We start from the raw sequence: 21,788 nt of genomic DNA on the forward strand, positions 1-21,788 counted from the left end.
TTTTTTTCTTTGATGAAACCATTAAAATCTTGATATCATGGGAAAAAAAGGTTCTCTGTAAATTCTCTTTTAGAAGACTTTGGTGTACTGACTGTGCTCTCTTAAAAGAAGAACATTTTTCTTAAGCTAAATATTTTCTTGGTAATAATCTCAATGCCAAATTTAATTAACACTGGTTCAATATTCTCTTTTATTCTAGCGACGAGTACTGATAATTTTTCATTGTGTGACTCCGTGAACTTACCATTGGGTAGGATGTAGTTTGTTTTTACAAAAAATATTTGTTTGAAAACAAAAAATGAGCCAATAAAAAGAACTAATGAAAGTCACACAATCTAATGTAGGATATAAGTGCATCATCTATTGTACTAACATAAAATTTTCAAAATTTAGAAAGACTCTGAGCTTCCAATTCAGGAGACACAGGTTTCGGGAGCTAAGATTTTACATGCCATAAGACTCACTCAAAAGATTAAAATAAATAAATAAATAAATAAAACCCCAAATGGTGCACAACCCTCTAGAATAAAATAATCTTCAGAAGGGCTACCACACAACACCTAGCACCCCATTGAAAAGACACCCAGTAATCTGTTGTCCATTTCCAAGTTTTGGATATTTTTTCCCTGACATCACCAATTAAAAATGTATATGGCTTCCCCGGTGGCTCAGACAGGAAAGAATCTGCTTGTAATGTGAGAGACCTGGGGTTCATTCCTGGGTTGGGAAGATCCCCTGGAGGAAGGCATGGCAACCCACTCCAGTATTCTTGCCTGGAGAATCCCCCTGGACAGAGGAGCTGGGGTGGGGGGTGGGGGAAGGGATGGGTACAGCCCATGGGGTCGCAAAGAGCCGGACCAACTGAGTGATTCAGCAGAAGCACACTGACCTATACACATACACGTATTTATAAGCATATGTACACAAAAGTATTAAAATGTATGTATTTATTTTGCAGCGGAGCATGGCAGCGAAGAGGTATAGGTTGGTGAAAATGTCCTGAATGTATTTTTGTTGAAACAATGACATGATTTCAGAGTTCACGGTGAGCGGAGCTTAAAGACACTGTCTAAATAATAGGAGATAGCTTGCACTACCTGCCCTGTCCATAGTACTCCCCAAAGCAGGCCCTTATCTTCCCCAAGCAAAAAATTAGCAAGGAAGCCTGATGCAAAAGGGCCTAGGAAATTTATTTTTAACCACTTCTTTTTAAGGCTGCCCAGCAAGTTGAGCCCTTATATGGGTGTGGTCCTGGGTGGTGAGGGCGAGAGCGGGCCCATGGCACAGAAAGCCAGTGAGGATATGGGTGAAGAAGTGGAGGGGGCCGCTGCTCTTGGGGTGCGCCACAAAACAGACACCTCAAGCTGAAAACGTTCAACCTGGAACTTATGTTTTCACTCCCTGCAGCCTCTCCCTACCCCAGCTTGCCACAACCCCCTTTGTGTTTCTATGTCAGCGACTCCCACCGCCATCAACCCAGCTGCCCAAACCAAACGTTCCGGTGACATCTGTCATTTCTCTTTGCTTGTCCACCACAGTCCACTGGTCATGAGATGCAGTGGATTCCACCCAATACGACTCTCACGTGTTACTTCCCTCCACACTCCGAGCCAGTGCTCCGCTCCGGGACGTGTCCTCTCTTGCCTGGCTCTCTGAAGCAGCTCTGGGCGGGCTCCCTGCCTCCCGGGCCCCTTTCCCAGTCCTACAGAGCCAACCCGGGGAGACTTTCCGATGAGATCCCGGTGACGGCTTCTCAGCAACCTCCTTCCTGGGTTTATGAGGTCTTCTTTATCTCCGCAGCTCACTGCCTCTCTCCAACTGTCCGTTCTCCCTCTAAGGAGGCCCCCCTCCCCATTTCTAGAATGCGCGCCCTCTAGTCTCTTTACCCACGCCTCTCACCGCTTAGATTCCTCTCTGGGCCCTTCTCACCCCCAGGTCTTCGCTTACATCTTCCTGAAGCCTCTCTGACGCCCCAGGCTGACTGTCCCCGGAGTAGCAGGAAGTCCTACCAGCTCTGAAGCCACTGACGGTCTTGTCGCCTGGTCAAGCCTGTCGTCGGGGTGGCCTGGACCGGCGGGTTTCTCGCCCTTGGCGCTCCAGCCACCTCACCCAGCTCTCTTTCAGCTCCTGAAAGATTCCTGTTCCTTCTGCCCCTCACCCCTCTTCCTTTGCCACCCCGGGAGTGCCTCCCTGAGCCCCTAGGATCCCGCGATCGTTCCACAGGCTTAGGGCACAGGACTCGTTTCCTCCCGGCGCATTGGGGAACTCTACGTTCGGGGGTCACTAGGCCGGGCCCGCCGGGTGTCCCTGGGCCCCCAGCACCCGGCGCGCAGCAGGTGCACGGCCGGTGCAGGAGGGATTGCCTGAACGAGCATCCTCCGGGGCGCGGGCCTGCTGGGGAGGAAGGGCCCGCGAGCCGCTCCCCCACCCCGGGACTCCGCGGCACCCTCCGCTCCCCCGTGCGGCGCCGGAAGCGCCCAGCGCGGTCCCCTCCCCGGGGCGCCAGTCCTCTTATCTCGGCGCCTCGGAGCCGCAGGAGGAGTCCGGGTGCGCCGGGAGGGAGGCGGCGGCGGCATGGCCCGGGGACCCTGGGGCGTCGGCATCCCGCTAGGCCGCCTGTTGCTGCTGCTGCTGCTCAGCCTGGCCCGAGGCGCGCCCCGAGAGCGGAGCCAGGACGGTGAGTGCCGGCGGGGAGCGGGCGCGGCGCTCCCCCGCCCCTGGGCCGGGCTGGCGCGGAGCCCGGGAGTGGGGCGCAGGTCGGAGATCGGGAGGGCGGGGCTCCGAGATCCTGGTGGGCTTCCCGCGCTGGCTTCCCGGCTCTCGCACCCGGGCTGCGGGGAGCTGAGTGCCCTGCCGCCCGGCCCGCGCCCCCCGGGGACCAGGCGCGAGTGGGGGCTGGGCGCGAGCGGCGGGCGGCGGCGCCCCCTGGGAGAGCCGCGCCCCGAGCGAGAGGGCGTGGAAGGGTGAGCCGCCTGCACTGTCACGCTTCCGGCCCCGCTGTGGCTTTTGCGCGACAAATTCTTGACCCTGGAGCAGTTTTCTTCCTGCCTTTTAATTTTTAATATTTGGTGAAGAACCAGGTGCTAATATGGTGAGAAAGAAGTGTAAGGAAGTTTATGGGAATAAAGCACTCATGAATCAGTTCATTCATTTAACAGATGAATGGTCCTTGAATAGTTTTCCCGAGAGAGATGTGAGGTCCCTGTGCTGGCCCTCATTGACTTCATAGTCATGTCCGACTCTTTGCGACCCCATGTACTGTAGCCCGCCTGGCTCCTCTGTCCATGGGATTCTCCAGGCAAGAATACTGGAGTGGGTTGCCATGCCTTCTTCCATGGGATCTTCCCAACCCAGGGATGGAACCCAGGTCTCCCTCATTGCAGGCAGATTCTTTATGTCAGGGAAGCCCATTCTGGAGAAGACAGACAAGCAAATAACTCATTTCCAGGCAGTTGGAGTAGTAGCCCTCCAGGTTCCTCTGTTCATGAAATTCTCCAGGGAGTGGGTTGCCAGTTCCTTCTCCAGGGGATCCTCCCAACTCAGGGCTCAAACCCTGGTCTCCTGCATTACAGGCAGATTCTTTACTGCCTTGAGCCACCAGGTAAGCCCTAGGACCCCACCAGTGCTCTGAAAAGTTGAGTGGTCAGAAGAGGGAAAGACTACATCTGATTAAGGGAATCTGGTGGCCCCGAGGATGCAGTGACCCTTAAAGGGGGCCAAAAAGGATGGGTAATATTCGATATGGGAAGGTGAGGAAAAGGCATCCGAGCTCATTGCAGAGGGCACAGGCAGCTCTCCACTGAGAATGAATGAATCCCAGATGGAGGGGACAGGGTAAGAAAGCATATGAAGGCACAAACGCGCAGGGTCTGCATTTCAGTGTGACTGATGTGTAAAAGGTGGGTGGGAAATGGGGCAGAACAGCAGGTTGGATTTCACCAGAAGGCAGTGCGTTGTAGTTGGAAGACCCAGGCACTTAGTTGTTTCTGGGCAGTGAGGAGCCATTGATAATCATTGCAGGTTTAGTACAGGGAGTGAGTGGTCTAAAAAATGGTACCAGAGAGACTTTTCTGTTGGTCCAGTGGGTAAGACTCCACGCTTCCACAACAGAGGGCGTGGATTCAACCCCTGGTTGGGGAACTAAGATCACACATGCCAGGCAGTGCAGCCGAAAAAAGAGCTGTAAGGAAATCATCTAGCTACCCTAATAAAATGAAACAGTCATCCCGTAGTGGATGGCAAATACCATGTAAGGAGATACTCAGAGACTCTGTGGTTCCTACTCTGTTCCTCCCAATTCTTTTTACCTTGGGACTTTCACTATCACTGGATGGAATTTTTCTTGGTTGGCAAACCTTCTGAAGTGCCCCCCTCCTTTTGTTTTAACATCAGATAGTCTGATGGGCTTTCTAACTTCGTTCTCTAACTTGGTCTTCCACAGCAGAGTAGACAAAAGCTTGCAGACGCTTGGAGCATATTTCAGAATCTCCGTGTGAAGACGGTAGCCTAGGAAACTGTCTACTGTGTTCCCGTTGACTTGCTGGGCTGAGATGTTGACCAAAGTAACTATATAAGCTCAGCCATCTGCAATTGCTTAACTGCTGTGGAGTGAATCTTGGGAAATGGAAGTCAGGGTTGCCCTGGTTGATCCTCCTCTCCCTATGTCGACATTTTCCCATCATTTACAACCGTGGAGAACCTGGTGTGATCAAGGGCAGGTTTCCTTGCAGTAGATAGTGTGGGAACTGACTGGAGGCTTAGGGGCTGTTGAGGAGTTGTTACATCTCTTCTAAAAGTCCTGAGGCCTGGCCCCACAGTCATAACAGCAGGAAATGAGGACTGTGTGTAGATGATAAGGTGGAAAGGAAACTGGAAGGACTTAATGACAGATGTTGAGGTTCAAGGGAACCAAAGAGGGAAGATGGAACACTACAGGTTTGGGACTGGTTGATTTGGATATATGGTTCTATAGTGCTAAGGTGTGTCCTACTCTTTGCGACCCCATGAACTGTAGCCCATTAGGTTTCTTGCCTGATTTCCCAGGCAAGAATACTGGAGTGGATTGCCATTTCCTACTCCGGGCATCTTCATGACCCAAGGGTTGAACCCACTTCTTCTGCATCTCCTGCATTGGACAGGCAGGCTCTTTCCCACTAGTGCCCCATATGGTTCCATTGTTGTTGTTCAGTTGCTAAGTCATGTCTGACTCTTTGTGACCCCATGGTCTGCAGCACACCAGGCTTCCATGTCCTCACTGTTTCCCAGAGTTTGCTCAAACTAATGCCCACTGAGTTGGTGATGCCATCCAACCATCTCATCCTCTGTACCCTCCTTCTCCTCCTGCCCTCAGTTTTTCCCAGCATCAGGGTCTTTTTCAGTGAGTCAGCTCTTCACATCAGGTGGCCAAAGTTTTGGCGTTTCAGCTTCAGCATCAGTCCTTCCAGTGAATATTCAGGGTTGATTTCCTTTAGGATGGACTGGTTGGATCTCCTTGCTGTCCAAGGGACTCTCAAGAGTCTTCTCCAACACCACAGTTTGGAAGCCTCAGTTCTTCGGCCCTCAGTCTTCTTTATGGTGCCACTGTCATGTATGGTTCTATAGGAGGACAAAAAAAGATTTGGGAAGAAAGATGCTTAGTTGTTTTGGAGATCCTGAATTTGAGGTGATGTTAGGAATTTGGAGAGATGAAATCAACAGGGAACTGAGTGTGTGGACAGTAAGTTTCTGCAGTGATGGTGACTCAATGGTCGCTTGAAGCCTTGAGGTTGGTAAGAATAAGAGGACCAAGGACAGATTCTTTTGTTCTTATTTTTTTCCAATTTTTTCATTATTTTTAGTTGAAGGATAATTACAAAATTCTGTTGATTTCTTCCATACATCAACGTGGATCAGCCATAAGTATATACATGTTCCCTTCCTCATGAGCCTCCCTTCTACCTCCTGCCATATCCTACCCCTCTAGGTTGTCACAGAGCCCCAGTTAGAATTCCCTGAGTCAGATTCCCAGAATACAGCAGATTCCCACTGGCTATCTACTTTACATATGTTAGTGTATATGTTTCCAGGCTGCTCTCTCCATTCGTCCCACCCTCTTCTTCCTACCTATATATGTGTCCATAAGTCTGTTCTTTTTTTGAGTCTCTACTGCTACCCTGCAAATAACCTATTCATCAGTACCATTTTTCTAGGTTCCATCAATATGTGTTAATATATGATATTTGTTTTTCTCTTTCTGACTTACTTCACTCTGTATGATAGGCTCTAGGTTCATCCACCTAATTAGCACTGACCCAAATGTGTTCCTTTTTATGGCTGAGTAATATTCCATTGCATATATGTACCACAGCTTTTTCACCCATCTGTCGATGGACATCTAGGTTGCTTCCATGTCCTAGCTATTGTAAATAGTGTTGCAATGAACAGTGGAGTACATGAGTCTTTTTCGTTTATGGTTTTCTCAGGGAAATATGACCAGTAGTGGGGTTGTTGGATCATATGGTAGTTTTATTCCTAGTTTTTAAAGGAGTCTCCATACTGTCTTCCATAGTGGCTGTATCAATTTACATTCCCACAAACAGTGCAAGGGTGTTCCCTTTTCTCCACACCCTCTCCAGCATTTATTGTTGCTAGATTTTTTTGATGATGACCATTCTGACCAGTAAGAGGTGATATGTCATTGTAGATTTGATTTACACTTCTCTAATGATGAGCAACGTTGAGCTTCTTTTGATGTGTTTAGTAGCCATCAAGGACAGATTCTTGGAAAGACTAAGTTCAGATGGTACATGTGGAGGAGAAGGAGCAGTGCCCACATAGGTCAAAGGGAGACTGAACTAGGAGAGCATCAAGGAAACTAGAAGAATGGGAGCCATGGGAATGGAGACTGAGAACAAGTCTTTAGTTCTGGTGACTCTGTCAGTTGGAGCCAGAGCTAGCTGAGCAGTGAGGGTGAGAGCCAGATGCAGAGGGCTCGAATGAATGCAGGACCTTGACTCCAGAGTAGATACTCTTTAAAGAAGATCGAAGCAAATAGGAGATTGTGTTCAGTTGGGCTGGCCAGGTCAGTGCACAATATTCTTTTCTTTGGCCAGGAGAACAGTGGTAAAGCTGTCTCCAGCACATTTTATTTTATTTTTATTTTTTTAATTGGACTATAATTACCTTATGATGCTTTGTTAGTTTCTGCTGTACAATGAAGTGAATCAGCTATATGTATGTACGTATCCCCTCTTCCGTAGACCTCCGCCCCACTCCCATCCCTCTAGGTCATCACAGAGCACGGGGCTGAGCTTCTTAAGCTTTATAGCAGGTCCTCATGAGCTATCTGTTTTGTACATAGTCGTGTATATATGTCAATCCTAATTTCCCAATTCATCCCACCTTCCCCTTCCCTCCTGTGTCCACATGTCCATTCTCTACATCTGTGTCAGTATTCCTTCACTGGAAAGAGGTTCGTCAGTACATCTAACACATTTTAGAATGAGATGAATTACTCAGTAGAGTGAGAAACGGAAAATGTAAAAAAAAAAAAATGGGATTTACTGGAGAAGGTCAAAAAGCAAAGGTGGTCTACAGTGGGAAAGGAGAGGGGAAGGAAGGAGAAGAATGGAGACCTGCTCTTCCCTTCCCCTACAGCTGGCTACTTAGTGAGTGCCGAGCAGTTTTCAAAACCAGACCAACTGCCCTCCCTCTTGGAAGCCCCTTGGAGTTTTCCATTTCCCTTTGCAGCACCAGAGACACCACATGCATGCCTCTGTACTATATTCTGTGGGACACTACATACTTCCTTGTATACATACATATCTATATAATACCTTTGTCCTATATGCTTACACCATATTGCAGTGTAATTGTTTACTAGTGTGAGAGATCCTTGTGAGTAGGAACTGTGGCTTGTATTAGGAATCTGGTATGGAAATAAATGAAGACTACTCCATGAGAATAGGCGAAGGCTATTTATATAGAGCTTCCTCTAGCAGGAGAGTCAGCCATCATCCCTTATGTTTGTCAGAGACTCAAAGACAGGCTGGGGAGTGTCACAACTTTACAGTGGAAAAAGGAAGTCTTCAGGTGTGCTCCGGTTGGCTGGAGGATGTTGCCATGGGGAAGCTGGAGATGGCTTCCCTCTAACAGCAGGCATCCCATTGGTTAGGGGAGTGTATTTGGCTTTCTCTGATTGGTCTTAAGTTTTAGGCATGGGCAAATATTAGGGAAACTGGCCAATACTGACTAAATCCTGATCATTTGGGACTTACTGTTACAGAGGTGGTTTGACTTACTAGACCAGTGGTTGCAGGTTGTAGGTCAGGGTTCTGTTTTTATGTGTGATCTAGCCATTGTCCATTTGTATTTTCAGTCTCTCACTGGTAACATTGCTAAGTTACATTTAACTGTTATCCAAGATGCTTCACACAGCCTTTGACTGTGTGGATCACAACAAACTGTGGGAAATTCTCAAAGAGATGGGAATACCAGACCACCTCACTTGCCTCCTGAGAAACCTGCAGGCAGGTCAAGAAGCAACAGTTAGAACCAGACATGGAACAACACACTGGTTCCAAATCGGGAAAGGAGTACGTCAAGGCTGTATATTGTCACCCTGCTTATTTAACTTATATGCAAAGTACACCATGCAAAGTACACCAGGCTGGACAAACCACATGCTGGAATCAAGATTGCCGGGAGAAACATCAATAACCTCAGATATGCAAATGACACCACCTTTATGGCAGAAGGTGAAGAGGAACTAAAGAGCCTCTTGATGAAGGTGAAAGAGGAGAGTGAAAGAGCTGGCTGAAAACTCAAATTCAAAAAACTAAGATCATGGCATTCAGTCCCATCACTTTATGGCAAATAGATGGGGAAACAGTAACAGATTTTATTTTCTTGGGCTCCAAAATCACTGCAGATGGTGACTGCAGCCATGAAATTAAAAGACGCTTGCTCCTTGGAAGAAAAGTTATGACAAACCTAGACAGCATATTAAAAATAAGAGACATTACTTTGCCGCCAAAGGTCCATCTAGTCAAAGCTACTGTTTTTCCTGTAGTCACGTATGGATGTGAGAGTTGGACCATATAGAAGGCTGAGTGCCGAAGAATTGATGACTTTGAACTGTGATGTTGGAGAACACTCTTGAGAGTCCCTTGGATTGCAAGATCAAGCCAGTTCATCCTAAAGGAAATCAACCCTGAATATTCATTGGAAGGACTGGTACTGAAGCTGAAGAGCCAATACTTTGGCCAGCTGATGCAAAGAGCTGACTAATTAGAAAAGACCTTGATGCTGGGAAAGATTGAAGGCAGGAGGAGAAGGGGACGACAGAGGACAAGATGGTTGGATGGTATCACCGACACAATGGACATGAGTTTGAGCAAGCTTGGAGAGACGGTGAAGAACAGAGAAGCCTGGTGTGCTGCAGTCCGTGAGGTTGCAAAGAGTCTGACATGACTGAGCGACTGAACATCACCACCACCAACAACAAAGATGCTTCAGGGAGAGAGTTGGGGAGCGGAAGTCAGGTAGCCTGAGCGGGAGGAAGGTGTGAGATGGCAGTTGATAGAGCAGGAGGGTGTTGGTGGGTGGGTGAGGTGCCAAGCCCTAGTGGAGCAGAGAGGTTAGTAATGGGTGAGGAGGGCTGGAACCAGTCAGTCTTGTTTCTTTACCTTTCCCTGGTATTGCTCTGAGTCTGGGAGTGGCTGAGGAGCCTGTTGGCTCAGGCCCTTTGAGGTTTGGCAAAGCCAGGGAGTGGGCAGAGGCCTTGAGAGGCTTGGGGAGCGATGGTGGAGGAGGTTGGGGAAGTTGTTATAGTATGAAGGGCACTGACTTCCCGAATCTGCGTCCCATAGACTTGGTTTTCACTCTGTCATTGTGAATCACAGCCACACCTACTCTGTTCAGAGTGAGAAGAGGAGGAAAGAGGGGGGAAATGGAAGGAGTGCCTTGTTTTGGAGTGATTTACAGTCACTCAAAGTAACAGAGCAGGATTAGAGCTGACGAGGCTGATTCCCACAGTGGCCTGTCTACCTTCTCCAGGAACTTGGCCCTGGGCCTAGTCTCAGCTTCTGATCAAATCCTAAAATGGGCTCTTAGGTCTCTGTAGCCCAAGGTAGCATGTGGCCTATTGGCCTTAGGTCTGCAAAGGGGACGGGGGTGAGGTGGGGGTGGGGTTGAATGTGGATTACGAGGGAAAAAAAAAAAAGGTATGCAGCTTGCTGGAGAATGTGAGGCAGCCTGTTTGTGGGTGACGTTCAGGACTTGAACCTTAGGGTGTGGTTGCCTTGCTCAGAATTCCGAAGCATTGACGTTGGGACCCTCAGCCTGGGTTGGTTCCTGGTCTGGAGGCCAGGTGTGGCAGTCCTACTGCAAGTTGGTCTTGATTAAAGAAGAAGGTGGACAGAAGGCAAAAGGGCCAATGCAGCTGAGGGGTGATAATCATTTAATGCAAGGAAAGATTATAGGTTCTTGGTTGGGAATGGTGGCCCTGCATTGTGGGGGAAGGGGAGTGGACGATGGTTCCCACTGCCCTTCGAGGGCTATACTACTTGAAAGAGTATAGTGTGCTCTGACTTGGCGGATTTTTAATGCAGAGGCTATTTTTTTTGTTTGTTTGCTTTTGTTTTCCTGTCAGGGATGTTGGAGAGGAGAGACTGTGAGATCTCTCACATTCCTTCTGTCTCCGGAATTTGATGCAGTCTCTTAGGAGCCATGCAGTTTTCCGTGGTACTGTAGAAGACTCGGGAATGCTTTCTCTTCCTGAGCGTCGGCCCCCCTTTGCTTACTTCCTCAGATCATCTCATCTGTTTCCACATGTTTCCATGAGTTTGAGAGACAGGATCTCAGGCAGGTTGTGCAGTGGGCTTGTTTGGTGAATGGCTGGGGAGTAGATTACGATTTGAATCCAAGCGCTCCATTTGTGCTTTTAAAACTTCCTTCTTCCCTTGACAGTGGACAAAATCTGCTGTTGTTTCAAGGGTGCACGTAAGTTGTTGCTTGAAATTTGAAATACGGGCTGGCAGCCTCCCCTCCATCCTGAGGTCTAGGCGTACATGTGCAGTGTAAGATGGAGAAGAGGGAGGGGTGAGCAGAGCTGAAAGGGTGAGGAAGCTGAACTTACAACTTCTGAGTCAGATGTTACTCAGAAGGCTGAGAGGATGTGGGAGGTGGGCAGGGAGTGAACAAGAAGGGGAGGGTACTTTGGTTCCCAGAATATCAAGCCCCTGAATAGGTCGGCATCTGTCTGCACGGTATTCCTTCGGGTTTTCGCGTCAGTGCAGCTCTCCATGACTCTTTATTAGTATAATTGGGAGCTGGCTAGCTGTCAGTACCTTCATTTATTCGTTAACGAAGAGCTGTTGAGTGGATGTTACAATAATGCCTAACATATTCTAATTGCTTTACACGGATGAACTCATTTACTCTTTAATCTACAAAGCAGCCTGTGGGGTAGGTTTATTTTCATCCTCGGATTACAGATTACAGGAAACTGAGGCACAGGATTGTCAAGGATTCTTCAGCTAGCTAGTGGCCAAGCTAGGATTGTAGCCCAAGTGATCTGTCTTAACCCTGCTCTGAACCAGGGTGTCCCAGACCAGGCACTATCTCATGCATGACTTGTTTCTAACAACAGTAACAACATCTATGGAAAGAGATATAAATATTCATGGAAATTAGCTCTTTGTCTAGTGCTCGAGAGCTCTTGAAGCACTGATATTTCTCATTTAGTCCTCGAAATGTGATCTCCATCAGACAGATTAAAACCAGATCTCTGAGAGTTTCCTTGCCTATGATCCCATAATCAGGGAGCAAGAGAGAAAACTCCAGCTGAGGTTGAGACTCTGGTGCTCTCATTGTTGGAGGTAGTTTTAGCTGACTTAGCCACTGCAGAGTAGAGAAGGGAAGTGAATCTAGGGTGACAGCCCTCAGCTGAGAGATGCAGTAATAGAAACAGTACCTGTCAGGTACCTGTCCTCTTAGATTTTTGGAGTTTGCATTCTTCTGTTGCTCTGCCAGTAATTCTAGGCATCCCTAGGCCTAGGGGAAGGTGGGGGGGGGGGGTGTCCCTCATCTCTGTAGTAGTCCCCTCAGTTACTGCGTCGCAGCCACCTCTCTGCTATCCTAAGCAGATTTCTGCTGAAGACAGAGGTCACACCATCCTTGATGTGGCTGTGAAGCTGCGCCTTGACCCAGTTCCTCCCGCCACCCCTGCCCCCAGGTAATAGCAAAGGCACAGTGACCCGGGCACCGGCCTGGAGGATTCTGTTGGGTTATACTCTCTGTCATGTTGGTCCAGACGTGGTGAAAGATGTCTTCGGTATTGCCTTTTCTCTCCCCAGGGTCCTTCATATAGAGTGAGACTTCTGGTGGCTCAGGTAATAAAGAATCGCCTGCAATGCAGGAGACCTGGGTTCGATCCCTGGGTTGGGGAGATCCCCTGGAGGAGGGAAAGGCTACCCACTCCAGTATTCTGGCCTGGAGAAGTCCACGGACTCAGTCCATGGGGTTGCAAAGAGTCAGACACGACTGAGCGACTTTCACTTTCATTTCAGTACTGCCAAGTGTGGTCCATCTGGGAGCTTCTTAGAAATGCAGATTCTCAGGCCCCACCCACACCCAAACCCGCCTCTTCGGATTCTGTTTTAACAAGCTCTCCAAATAGGGTAACCAACGGTCTTGGTTTGCACCGAACTGGGGGGTTTCCTGGGACAGGGGACTTTTAGTATTAAAACTGGGTTGAATTGGTTACTCTGTCTCCAGTGATTCTGGGTGTTTATGTGACTACAAATTTTTATGATTGTTTTAAGTTGCTAAGTTTTGGAGTAATTTATTACTTAACAATAAAAAAACGTATTGAACAACTAACACTTTTTTTTTTCAGGAAGGAATTAAGGAATAAATATGTGATTAATGTCTGCAAAATTTAATATTGTTAAATTTTAAAATCACTTTGTAAACTAATTGTATACATTTATGCTCTTCTCCAGTGGTTCTTTTTTTAAACTAATTAATTAATTTTCCGTTGTGCTGTGTCTCTGTTCTTGCGCACAGGCTCTCTCTAGTTGCAGTGAGCAGGGTCCATTCAGCTGCAGTGCTCTGGCTTCTCATTGTGGTGGCTTCTCTTGTTGCGGAGCCCACAGGCTCTTGGGCTTCCATAGTTGCAGCCTGTGATCTTGGTAGTTGTGGCTTTCAGGCTCTAAAGCTTGGGCTCAGTCGTTGTGGCACGTAGGCTTACTTGCTCTCCAGCATGTGGAATCTTCCGGGACCAGGGCTAGAACTGGTGTCCCCTGCGTTGGTAGGCAGAGTCTCAACCACTGGACCACAAGAGAAGCCCTCTAGTGATTCTTAACTGAGCTAGGAGCTATTGATCAATAAACACTATTGTGTGGTCAGTCAGTTCAGTTCAGTTCAGTTCAGTTGCTCAGTCGTGTCCGACTCTTTGCGACCCCATGAACTGCAGCACGCCAGGCCTCCCTGTTTATCACCAACTCCTGGAGTTTACTCAAACCCATGTCCATTGAGTCGATGATGTCATCCAACCATCTCATCCTCTGTCGTCCCCTTCTCCTCCTGCCCCCAATCCCTCCAAGCATCAGGGTCTTTTCCAATGAATCAACTCTTCGCATGAGGTGGCCAAAGTACTGGAGTTTCAGCTTCAGCATCAGTCCTTCCAATGAACACCCAGGACTGATCTCCTTTAGGATGGACTGGTTGGATCTCCTTGCAGTCCAAGGGACTCTCAAGAGTCTTCTCCAACACCACAGTTCACAAGCATCAGAAGCAGCCCCAAATCCACCCCAGCCCCTGCCTTTCCTTATATTGAGGTTGTGCTTCCTACCCCTTTCTTTAGGATAGGTTTCTTCCCCACTCCTGGTCCCACAAGCAATTAGCACTCAGAGGCTCTCCCTACTAGGCCCTGCAGAATGGGCTAATTACGGCTGAACAAGAGGCTTTGGTTGAGGTCCCTCTTTCTCTGGAAACCACTTTCTCTTCTGCAGATGGTCTCGGAAGCCTTTGGTAGCCTGACAGACATCTTGTGTTTTTTGCCAATATGGGGAACAAACATTTATTGAGTCAAACATGCCAGATACTGTCCTTGGGGCTACCTTATGCTAAATTATTCTTAATGGGTCATTAAAACCGGTGCTCTAAGAATGAAATGTCAGAACATTAGAGAGGAAGGACTTTAGGGGTCCTTTAACCCCTGCTCCTTGTAATGTGGTCCACATGGCAGCTTGTTAGAAAAGCAAAATGTAGGGCCCCACCCCAGAGCAACTGAATCAGAGCCTGTGGTTTAACAAGATCCCCAGGTCATTTGAATGTACTTTAAAATCTGAGAAGCCCAAAGCCCTTGTTTTACAGATCAAAAGCTGAAACCCAGAGAGGTTACGTGATTTGCTGAAGTTTACACAATGACTTACACTCAGCTAGATTGAGGATCGAATTCTGACTCAAGTCCAGTGCTTTCCTAGACCTGACTGACTTCCTCCAAGGCCATATTATGTCCGCTTCTTTTTACTGAATGAACTTAGTTCTGTTTATTTAAAAACCCTTTAAATTCTCTCCTTCACTAATTCAGACTGGACTTCCTTTCAGTTATCCTAGTGGGTGGCATTACTTTGCCTCTTAATATTTTGTGTGTTTATTAGATTCCTTCAAGAGTTACATAATCATTTTCTATCTAATGTATGTTTCTGGAACTGGATGAATATGAAAATGCTGCCATCTTTATAAAGATAAGTATTTTACATAGGAAAGAAATAAAACATCTTACCATTTTATTGTTTATTTCTTTAGTATAGTGTTTATATCAATAGAAAAAAAGAATATAGATATATACATATCTATGTATAACTGAATCATTTTGCCATGCACCTGAAACTAACACTTATATTGTACATCAACTATACTTCAAAAAAAAATTTGTGTTTATATTTATTATTGCACTACCCACACATGCTGGGGTGAGTGTTCACTGTTAGGTGGTTGATCACAGCTGGGTTTGTGGACATGACCCAGGATCCATTATTTAGAAGGTATTTCCAGGATTTTGGTTGCATATAATTATGTATTGACAGTGTCCTCATGGTACTGTTTTAAAATGTTGTGTATTAAAAATGGTTAAATAGATTGACCCCATATTTGTGGACATTTAATGTGGGGACTCATCTCTCCCTTCAGCTCTGTCTGTTGCTCACTTAATTGGAGCCTTCCTGGTGCATTTTTCCAGGTTGTAAAATTCCATCTTATGCCAGGGTTAGTTAGAGGATCTGGGCATTTAAGTACTCCTCCATATTTTCCACTTGTTCCTTAAATCTCAGACCCTACCCTTTATGTTTGCCTTCTGAGGCACTTAGGGACCTCATTCCTGAGCCTTTCAGGTTGACTTTTATTTATTTTTATTATTCTTTTTTTCCCTCCCTCCCTCCCTCTTTCTTCCTTTCTCCCTTCCTTCCTTCCTTTTTTCTTTCCTTTTAATTCTTCCTCTCAGTCAATTCCCACATGTCCATCTCTTTCACCTTCTGAAACGTTGTCAACATCCTTGGCTGCTGTCATCTTCTCTCCCAGGCTTTATACCTTCGTGGTCCTTAATGTCGTTTTTAAATTTTGGGGTGGAGGGTTGTGAGTGGGTTAAATCTGCTGTGTTTAATCGGAAGTCTTTCATTTGTAATTTAAAAGAAATTGTTTATGTTTTAGTTGTATGTTTGTATATACTCTTTTTTTTCTTTACCAATCTTGAGTTTGACTACAAGTCTTTATGATGGGCTGACCTTGGCAAAAGTTTTTTTTTTTCAATGAATTTGAATATATTTTCTAATTCTTTAACATCTTTGTACTAAGTCCTAACTCCCCCACCCCACAGCCTCTATTTGTTTTTTCTTTCTTCAAGCTTCTTGCATTAAAATTCTATTTTCCCCCATCGCCTGGCTGCCTGCTTTTCTTTTTTCTTTTAAAGTATATAAAAACATGTCAAACTCAGCTTTTCTGAAGGAGATAAGCTTTTATGTCTGGTATTAAACATTTCAATGTTGATATCCTCTTTGCTCCAAGAATTATTTAGGAGACTGTTTTATAGTTTACAAGTAGGCTTACTTTTGGAGATGCAAGTCTTATGTTTTATCTTGTAATTTTATTATATTATTACATGGTAGTCAGTATGACCTTTATAATCTCTACTTTTTAAAATTCATTGCATTTTTCTTTAAAGTTTGGGAAATAATAAAATCTGTAAATATCCTATAGTTGATTTAGTACTTCTTAGTGATAAGCATGGCTTGTCTCATTTTTGTGTTGTATTTTGTTTAAAAAAATAAAAAGCAAGCCTGAGTAAGAATATTTGTATGTCTTCCTTTCTCAGCTGGTTTCATGCCTAGAGTAGTCTGAGGGCTAAGTCTTTATTACCTGGGTAGTAATGGAGCCAAGACTAAGGTGAAATTCCATGCTGAAATATTCTCTTTCCTAGGTCAACTCCTGATATTACAGACACTGGGAGTGCAATACAGTGTTCCCACAGAGCCTCGGCTAGAAATTCTTGTTTGATCTTGGGCCATGTATCACCATCTGGTAGATCTGGATGTTTCAGGAATTTTAGCCCCAAACATTTTTGCTGCTTATCTAAATAATTGGGATCTGGTGATCCTCCTGGGACCTGGTTATTATCTCACTGACATTTAAAGCACATTCACCACTTTTTCCCTAAAAGGGAAATGGACAGGGCAGTAGATGAGTACCTCTCCCTTCCATTTGCTTCTTTTTAAAAATAACGATTGTAGTTTATTTATTTTTTGGTCATGCTGCATAGCTTGCAGGATCTTAATTCCCCCACCATGGATTGAAACTATGCCCACTATAGTAGAAGCATGGAGTTTCTTAATGCCCAGGGAATTTCCACATTTGCTTTTTAAGTTGTAGGCAGTAGGACTGCAGGTGCCTTTATCCAGTTGGTCAATAAAAATATATTGAATGTTTTTACCCTGCCATGATATATGGGCAAATGACATAATTCCTGTTCTTGAGAAGCTCATTCATAATAGCAAGCTGGGAAGACAGAGGTGGAATAGAATATATTGACAAATTAACATGGTTGATATGGGAATGTATAAGCATTAGGAGAACACAGAGGAAGATACATTTAATTTTCCTAAAGAACGAAGGAATGAGGACCACCTTAGGGAGAGTGTGATATTTAAGCTGGGTCTTGAAATGAGAATAGGTGCTAGTTGGCCAGAGAGGGAAGGATAGACATTCCAGATGAAGGAACATCATGACTAGGGCATGAACGAAGACAGTGGATAGCATGTTTGTGTGGGAAAGAGCAGTTGGCCTCTTCCCTGGACAACACTGTATATTTGAGTTTGGAAGCATTGAGGCTTACAGGAGTTAGTCTGGGGTTACACTTAGGGAAGCATTGATTGCCAGGTAGAAGAATTTGCACTTTAATCTGTGGGGAGTGGGTAACTACTGCAGATTTCTAAGGATGAGATAAGGTCTTTTGTTGTTGTTCAGTCACTAAGTCATGTCCGACTCTTTGCCACCCCATGGACTGCAGCACACCAGGCTTCCCTGTCCTTCACTGTCTCCCAGAGTTTGCTCAAATTCATGCCCACTGACTCAGTGATACCATCCAACCATCTCATCCTATGCTGCCCTTTTCTCCTTTTACCTTCAATGTTTCCCAGCATCAGTGTTTTTCAGTGAGTCAGCTCCGGGCATCACATGGCCAAAGTATTAGAGCTTCAACTTCAGCATCAGTCCTTCCAATGAATATTCAGGGTTGGTTTCCTTTAGAATTGACTGGTTTGATCTCCTTGCAGTACAGCGGATTCTCAGGAGTCTTCTCCAGCACCACAATTCAAAAGCATCAATTCTTGGGTGCTCAGCCTTTTTTTATGGTCCAACTCTCACACCCATACATAATTACTGGAAAAACCATAGCTTTGACTAGACAGACCTTTGTTAGCAAAGTGATCTCTCTGCTTTTTAATATACTGTCTAGATTTGTCATAACTTTTCTTCTCAGGAGCAAGTGTCTTTTAATTTCATGATTGTAGTTACCATCTGCAGTGATTTTTGAACCCAAGAAAATAAAATCTGTCACTGCTTCCACTTTTCTTCTATTTACCATGAAGTGAAGGGATCAGATGCCATGATCTTAGTTTTTTGAATATTGGGTTTTAAGCCAACCTTTCATCCTCCTTTTTTATCCTCATCAAAAGGCTCTTTAATTCCTCTTTACTTTCTGCCATTAGAGTGGTATCAGATGCATTTTTGAGGTTATTGATATTTCTTCCTGCAGTCTTGATTCTGGCTGTGCTTCATCCAGCCCGGCATTTTGCATGATATACTCTGCATAGAAGTTAAATAAACAGGGTGACAATATACAGCCTTGACGGACTCCTTTCCCGATTTGGAACCAGTCTATTGTTCCATGTCAAGTTCTGTTGTTTCTTGACCTGCATACAGGTTTCTCAGGGGGCAGATAAGGTGGTCTGGTATTTCCATCTCTTTAAGAATTTTCCAGTTTGTTGTGAACCACACAGTCAAAGGCTTCAGTGTAGTCAATGACAAAACTGGTCCCCTGGAGGAGGAAATGGTAAGCCACTCCATTATTCTTGCTGTGAGCAGTATGAACAGTATGGAATAAAATCTACCCTTTATAATTTTTTTTTTAAAGTCTTTTCCCATTTATTTTTATTAGTTGGAGGCCAATTACAATATTGTAGTGGTTTTTGCCATACACTGACATGAATCAGCCATGGATTTACATGTATTCCCCTTCCCGATCCCCCCTCCCTTAATCTACCCTTTATAATTTTGGTATTCAAATGTTGGTTCTCCATTGTAAATGTCTGCTACCAAAAATGTGACTCATCTAAAGTAGGTGATTGAAATGTTCTTCTCCTGATATATGCTATTTATGATTCAGATTTACATCCGGATATCTGTGCCACTTGCCATGAACATGCTACCTGCTCGAAAATAGGAAGGATGAGCGTCTGTATGTGCAAATATGGATTTGTGGGCAATGGGAGGACTCATTGTATTGGTAAGTTGTGACTTTTGGCTAAGTTGAAAACTTCACCAAGAAACAAGATTCTCCAGTATTAAAGAGTTGGTGTCCTTGGGGGGAAAGCATTGCTATTTTGTTCATGTGCTTTTATTATAAGGAGTTTTGTCAATTACAGTAAGTCTCTGTTTCAGTGTTTGGATATAGCCTTTCCTTAGTGTTTACAAGGAATTACCCCTCATGTTAGAGGTCACTGAACTTGAACCTCTGGAAACTCTCTGACCTCACACAGATATGAAATCTGTTTTTAAGTCTTGGGTTTAACTTAGCAATTTGAGTGAGTATTGTCTTTTTAAATTTCTCTAGTTGTTTTGACAGAAAACTATTTTTTTTATTAGTACCATGAGGAAAAACAAAGCACAATTGCCTATTGAACTTTTCTGGCTGATGGGTGAAATACTGTTTCTTTGAGTCTTATGTCTACCAAAATCCATCCTACAAATTTTTTGTAGTTGTGACCCTTTAAGCTCTTGGATGACTTATAGAAATACAAATACTTTTAGACTAGAAGTATCTGAAATTATTTTTTGTCTCAGAGAATCCACCATGCCATGAGTCAAATAATATCCAGTTTCAAGCCCAATTCAGAGAGAGAGAGAGCGTTCCATAGCAACTTTACAGTAGCGGATATTAGGATAATCATGGTTTCCTTCCATCATCCATGTTACCTGCAGTGAAAATATGGATAGTTTTGCCTTGTAGCTGTGGATTGACAGTATATACCATCTCACTGTGGTATCTTTGTTTTGTTTTTGTTTTTTGCTCCCTGAAGAAAAAAAAACAATTAAATCCTGAGTTCAAAAACTCATATTCTACTTCACAGGTACATGTTTTCACAGTCACACAGCTTTGCCTGTTCCTGCAGGCTGGAGTTGGGCCTTCCTGACCCTCTCTGTTTAGGATAAAAACACTATATACTATATATCCCAATAATTGGTGTGCTGAGACCACACCATAGGTTGCAGGTAAGATCATAGATGTGCCCAGTGCTAAGTCACAGGACCTAAGAACTCTAGAATCCCCTACAAACGCATATGCCCCTTCTGATGAAGTCTGCAGGGGAGATATGCCTCAGGAACAATAGCAAAGGAATACTGCATCTTATGAGCAGGTGGACTTGTGTCTGAAAGCCCCGTGCCCTGCTTAGTAAGCCAGACTGGACACTTGACCTAGCTATGGCTTGAGGGTCCATTTTGCCTCTCTGTATTCTTAGACAGATCTTTTAACCACAGATAGTTTTAATGATGAATAGATTTAATTACATTTTAAAAAGATAATAGAAGGAAAATGAAAGAAAAATCCTACCAGATTTTGAACTGAGTGTGGGGTGCTCTGGGGTTAGCAGGAATTGTGTGCAATTGTGAGAGGCAATTGAACTGTTGTGAGGGAACCAGTAATGTAATAAAACGCTAAGTGACAGATAAAAAACTCCAGTTCCTAAACAGATGATATCCTCCACCCCCGCCCCCCGAAAAAAAAAAGCTAGCTGGATATCACCTCTCAAAGGATGTGAGAGAAATTGGTCACAGGAGTTTCCTCTGATGGTACAGTCTAAGGCAGAGTGAGTGAACTCTAACCTGGGGGCCAGACTTCACTGCTGCCTGTTTTTGTAACAGGGTCTTAATTTGTTTACTGACGGTCTGTGTGCTTTTATGATCCAAAGTATGGATGAGCAGTTGCCACCGGAGACCTATGACTGGCCTTTGACAGAAAAAGTTTGCTGACCCCTGGGCTGGAGGACAGGAGGGAGGTTTACGTTCATTTGACATTGATGTCAAATGACTGAATTAGAACTAGTCAGGGCAGGTCCTGTGGTCTCATCACGCATCCCAGGTTCCAGCCCCTCCTCACCGGGTGATTAACATTGTTTATGTGGATCACTAACGATCAGCAGGAGCTGCTTCTGCCACAGTATTAGCCCTGCCCCGGGATGAGGCTTGAGCACTAATTCCATTGTGTGTCCTGGTGACTCAGAAGTAACACATTTTCCAGTTAATCATTGGATGCAAAATCATCCTACTTTGATTTTTATTTAAAAAAGCAAGAGAATGGCTGAGCTGGAAAAGTGGGCTTCTGCTGGATTTTTCCCCCCAGGCCTATGACAAGATCTTTTTAAGTGTGGAGAAGTTCAAAAAGCATCTCCATCTCCCAGTCTTCAAGTAAGACGGGCTATCAGAATGAGATGTTGGATTTCTCTTATGGTCTCGTACACACTTGGCATGAGACAACGAGGGGCCCATGTCCCGGAGTCTGAGAAGTATAGTGAGCGGAGGAGAGGCTGGGGAAATAGATCTTTCTGCTGTTGTCGTAGAATGTTGACTCCCAAGTCCATAGCGCAGGAGAACAGTCTGGGTGGTTGATCGTGGTATGGAGTGACAGCGCTTTCTGTGTGTTGTCTCAATGTACCCACAGATAAAGATGAGTGCCAATTTGGAACCAGTGTGGTCTGTGGGAACCACACATCTTGCCACAACACACTCGGAGGCTTTTATTGCATTTGCCTGGAAGGGTATCGAGCCACAAACAACAACAAGACATTCATCCCCAATGACGGCACCTTTTGCACAGGTACTCGGGAAGGGGGCTGCGGATGGCAACAGGGTGACGGCCGAGGGTACCCGGTCCCTGGGGTGTGGAGGAGGAGAGGGCGGGGCCAGGATGGGGTGTGCTTTAAGGAAGGGACTCTCCTTTATCCATGGGGGATATTTGGACATGCACTGAGTAT

The 21,788-nt window shown here is 45.3% G+C and overlaps 1 protein-coding gene across 3 annotated transcripts in view; it reads left to right on the forward strand.

The window, feature by feature from the left end:
• The first annotated feature begins 887 nt into the window (after positions 1-887).
• SUSD1 (sushi domain containing 1) overlaps positions 888-21,788 on the forward strand; it is a 130,242-nt gene continuing 109,341 nt past the window's right edge. For 2 of the 3 annotated variants that reach the window (XM_043927936.1, XM_043927935.1), the window contains exons 1-3: positions 891-2,677; positions 18,923-19,042; positions 21,476-21,631. In XM_043927936.1, the coding sequence (XP_043783871.1) occupies positions 2,575-2,677; positions 18,923-19,042; positions 21,476-21,631 (379 nt within the window). In that variant the 5' untranslated portion in view covers positions 891-2,574. Of the gene's footprint in view, positions 2,678-18,922; positions 19,043-21,475; positions 21,632-21,788 lie in introns of all 3 variants that reach the window. The other variant, XM_043927937.1, reaches the window with a different exon arrangement.

This window comes from Cervus elaphus, chromosome 16 (assembly GCF_910594005.1).
Source record: "Cervus elaphus chromosome 16, mCerEla1.1, whole genome shotgun sequence".
In the NCBI taxonomy this organism is placed as follows: Eukaryota; Metazoa; Chordata; class Mammalia; order Artiodactyla; family Cervidae; genus Cervus; species Cervus elaphus.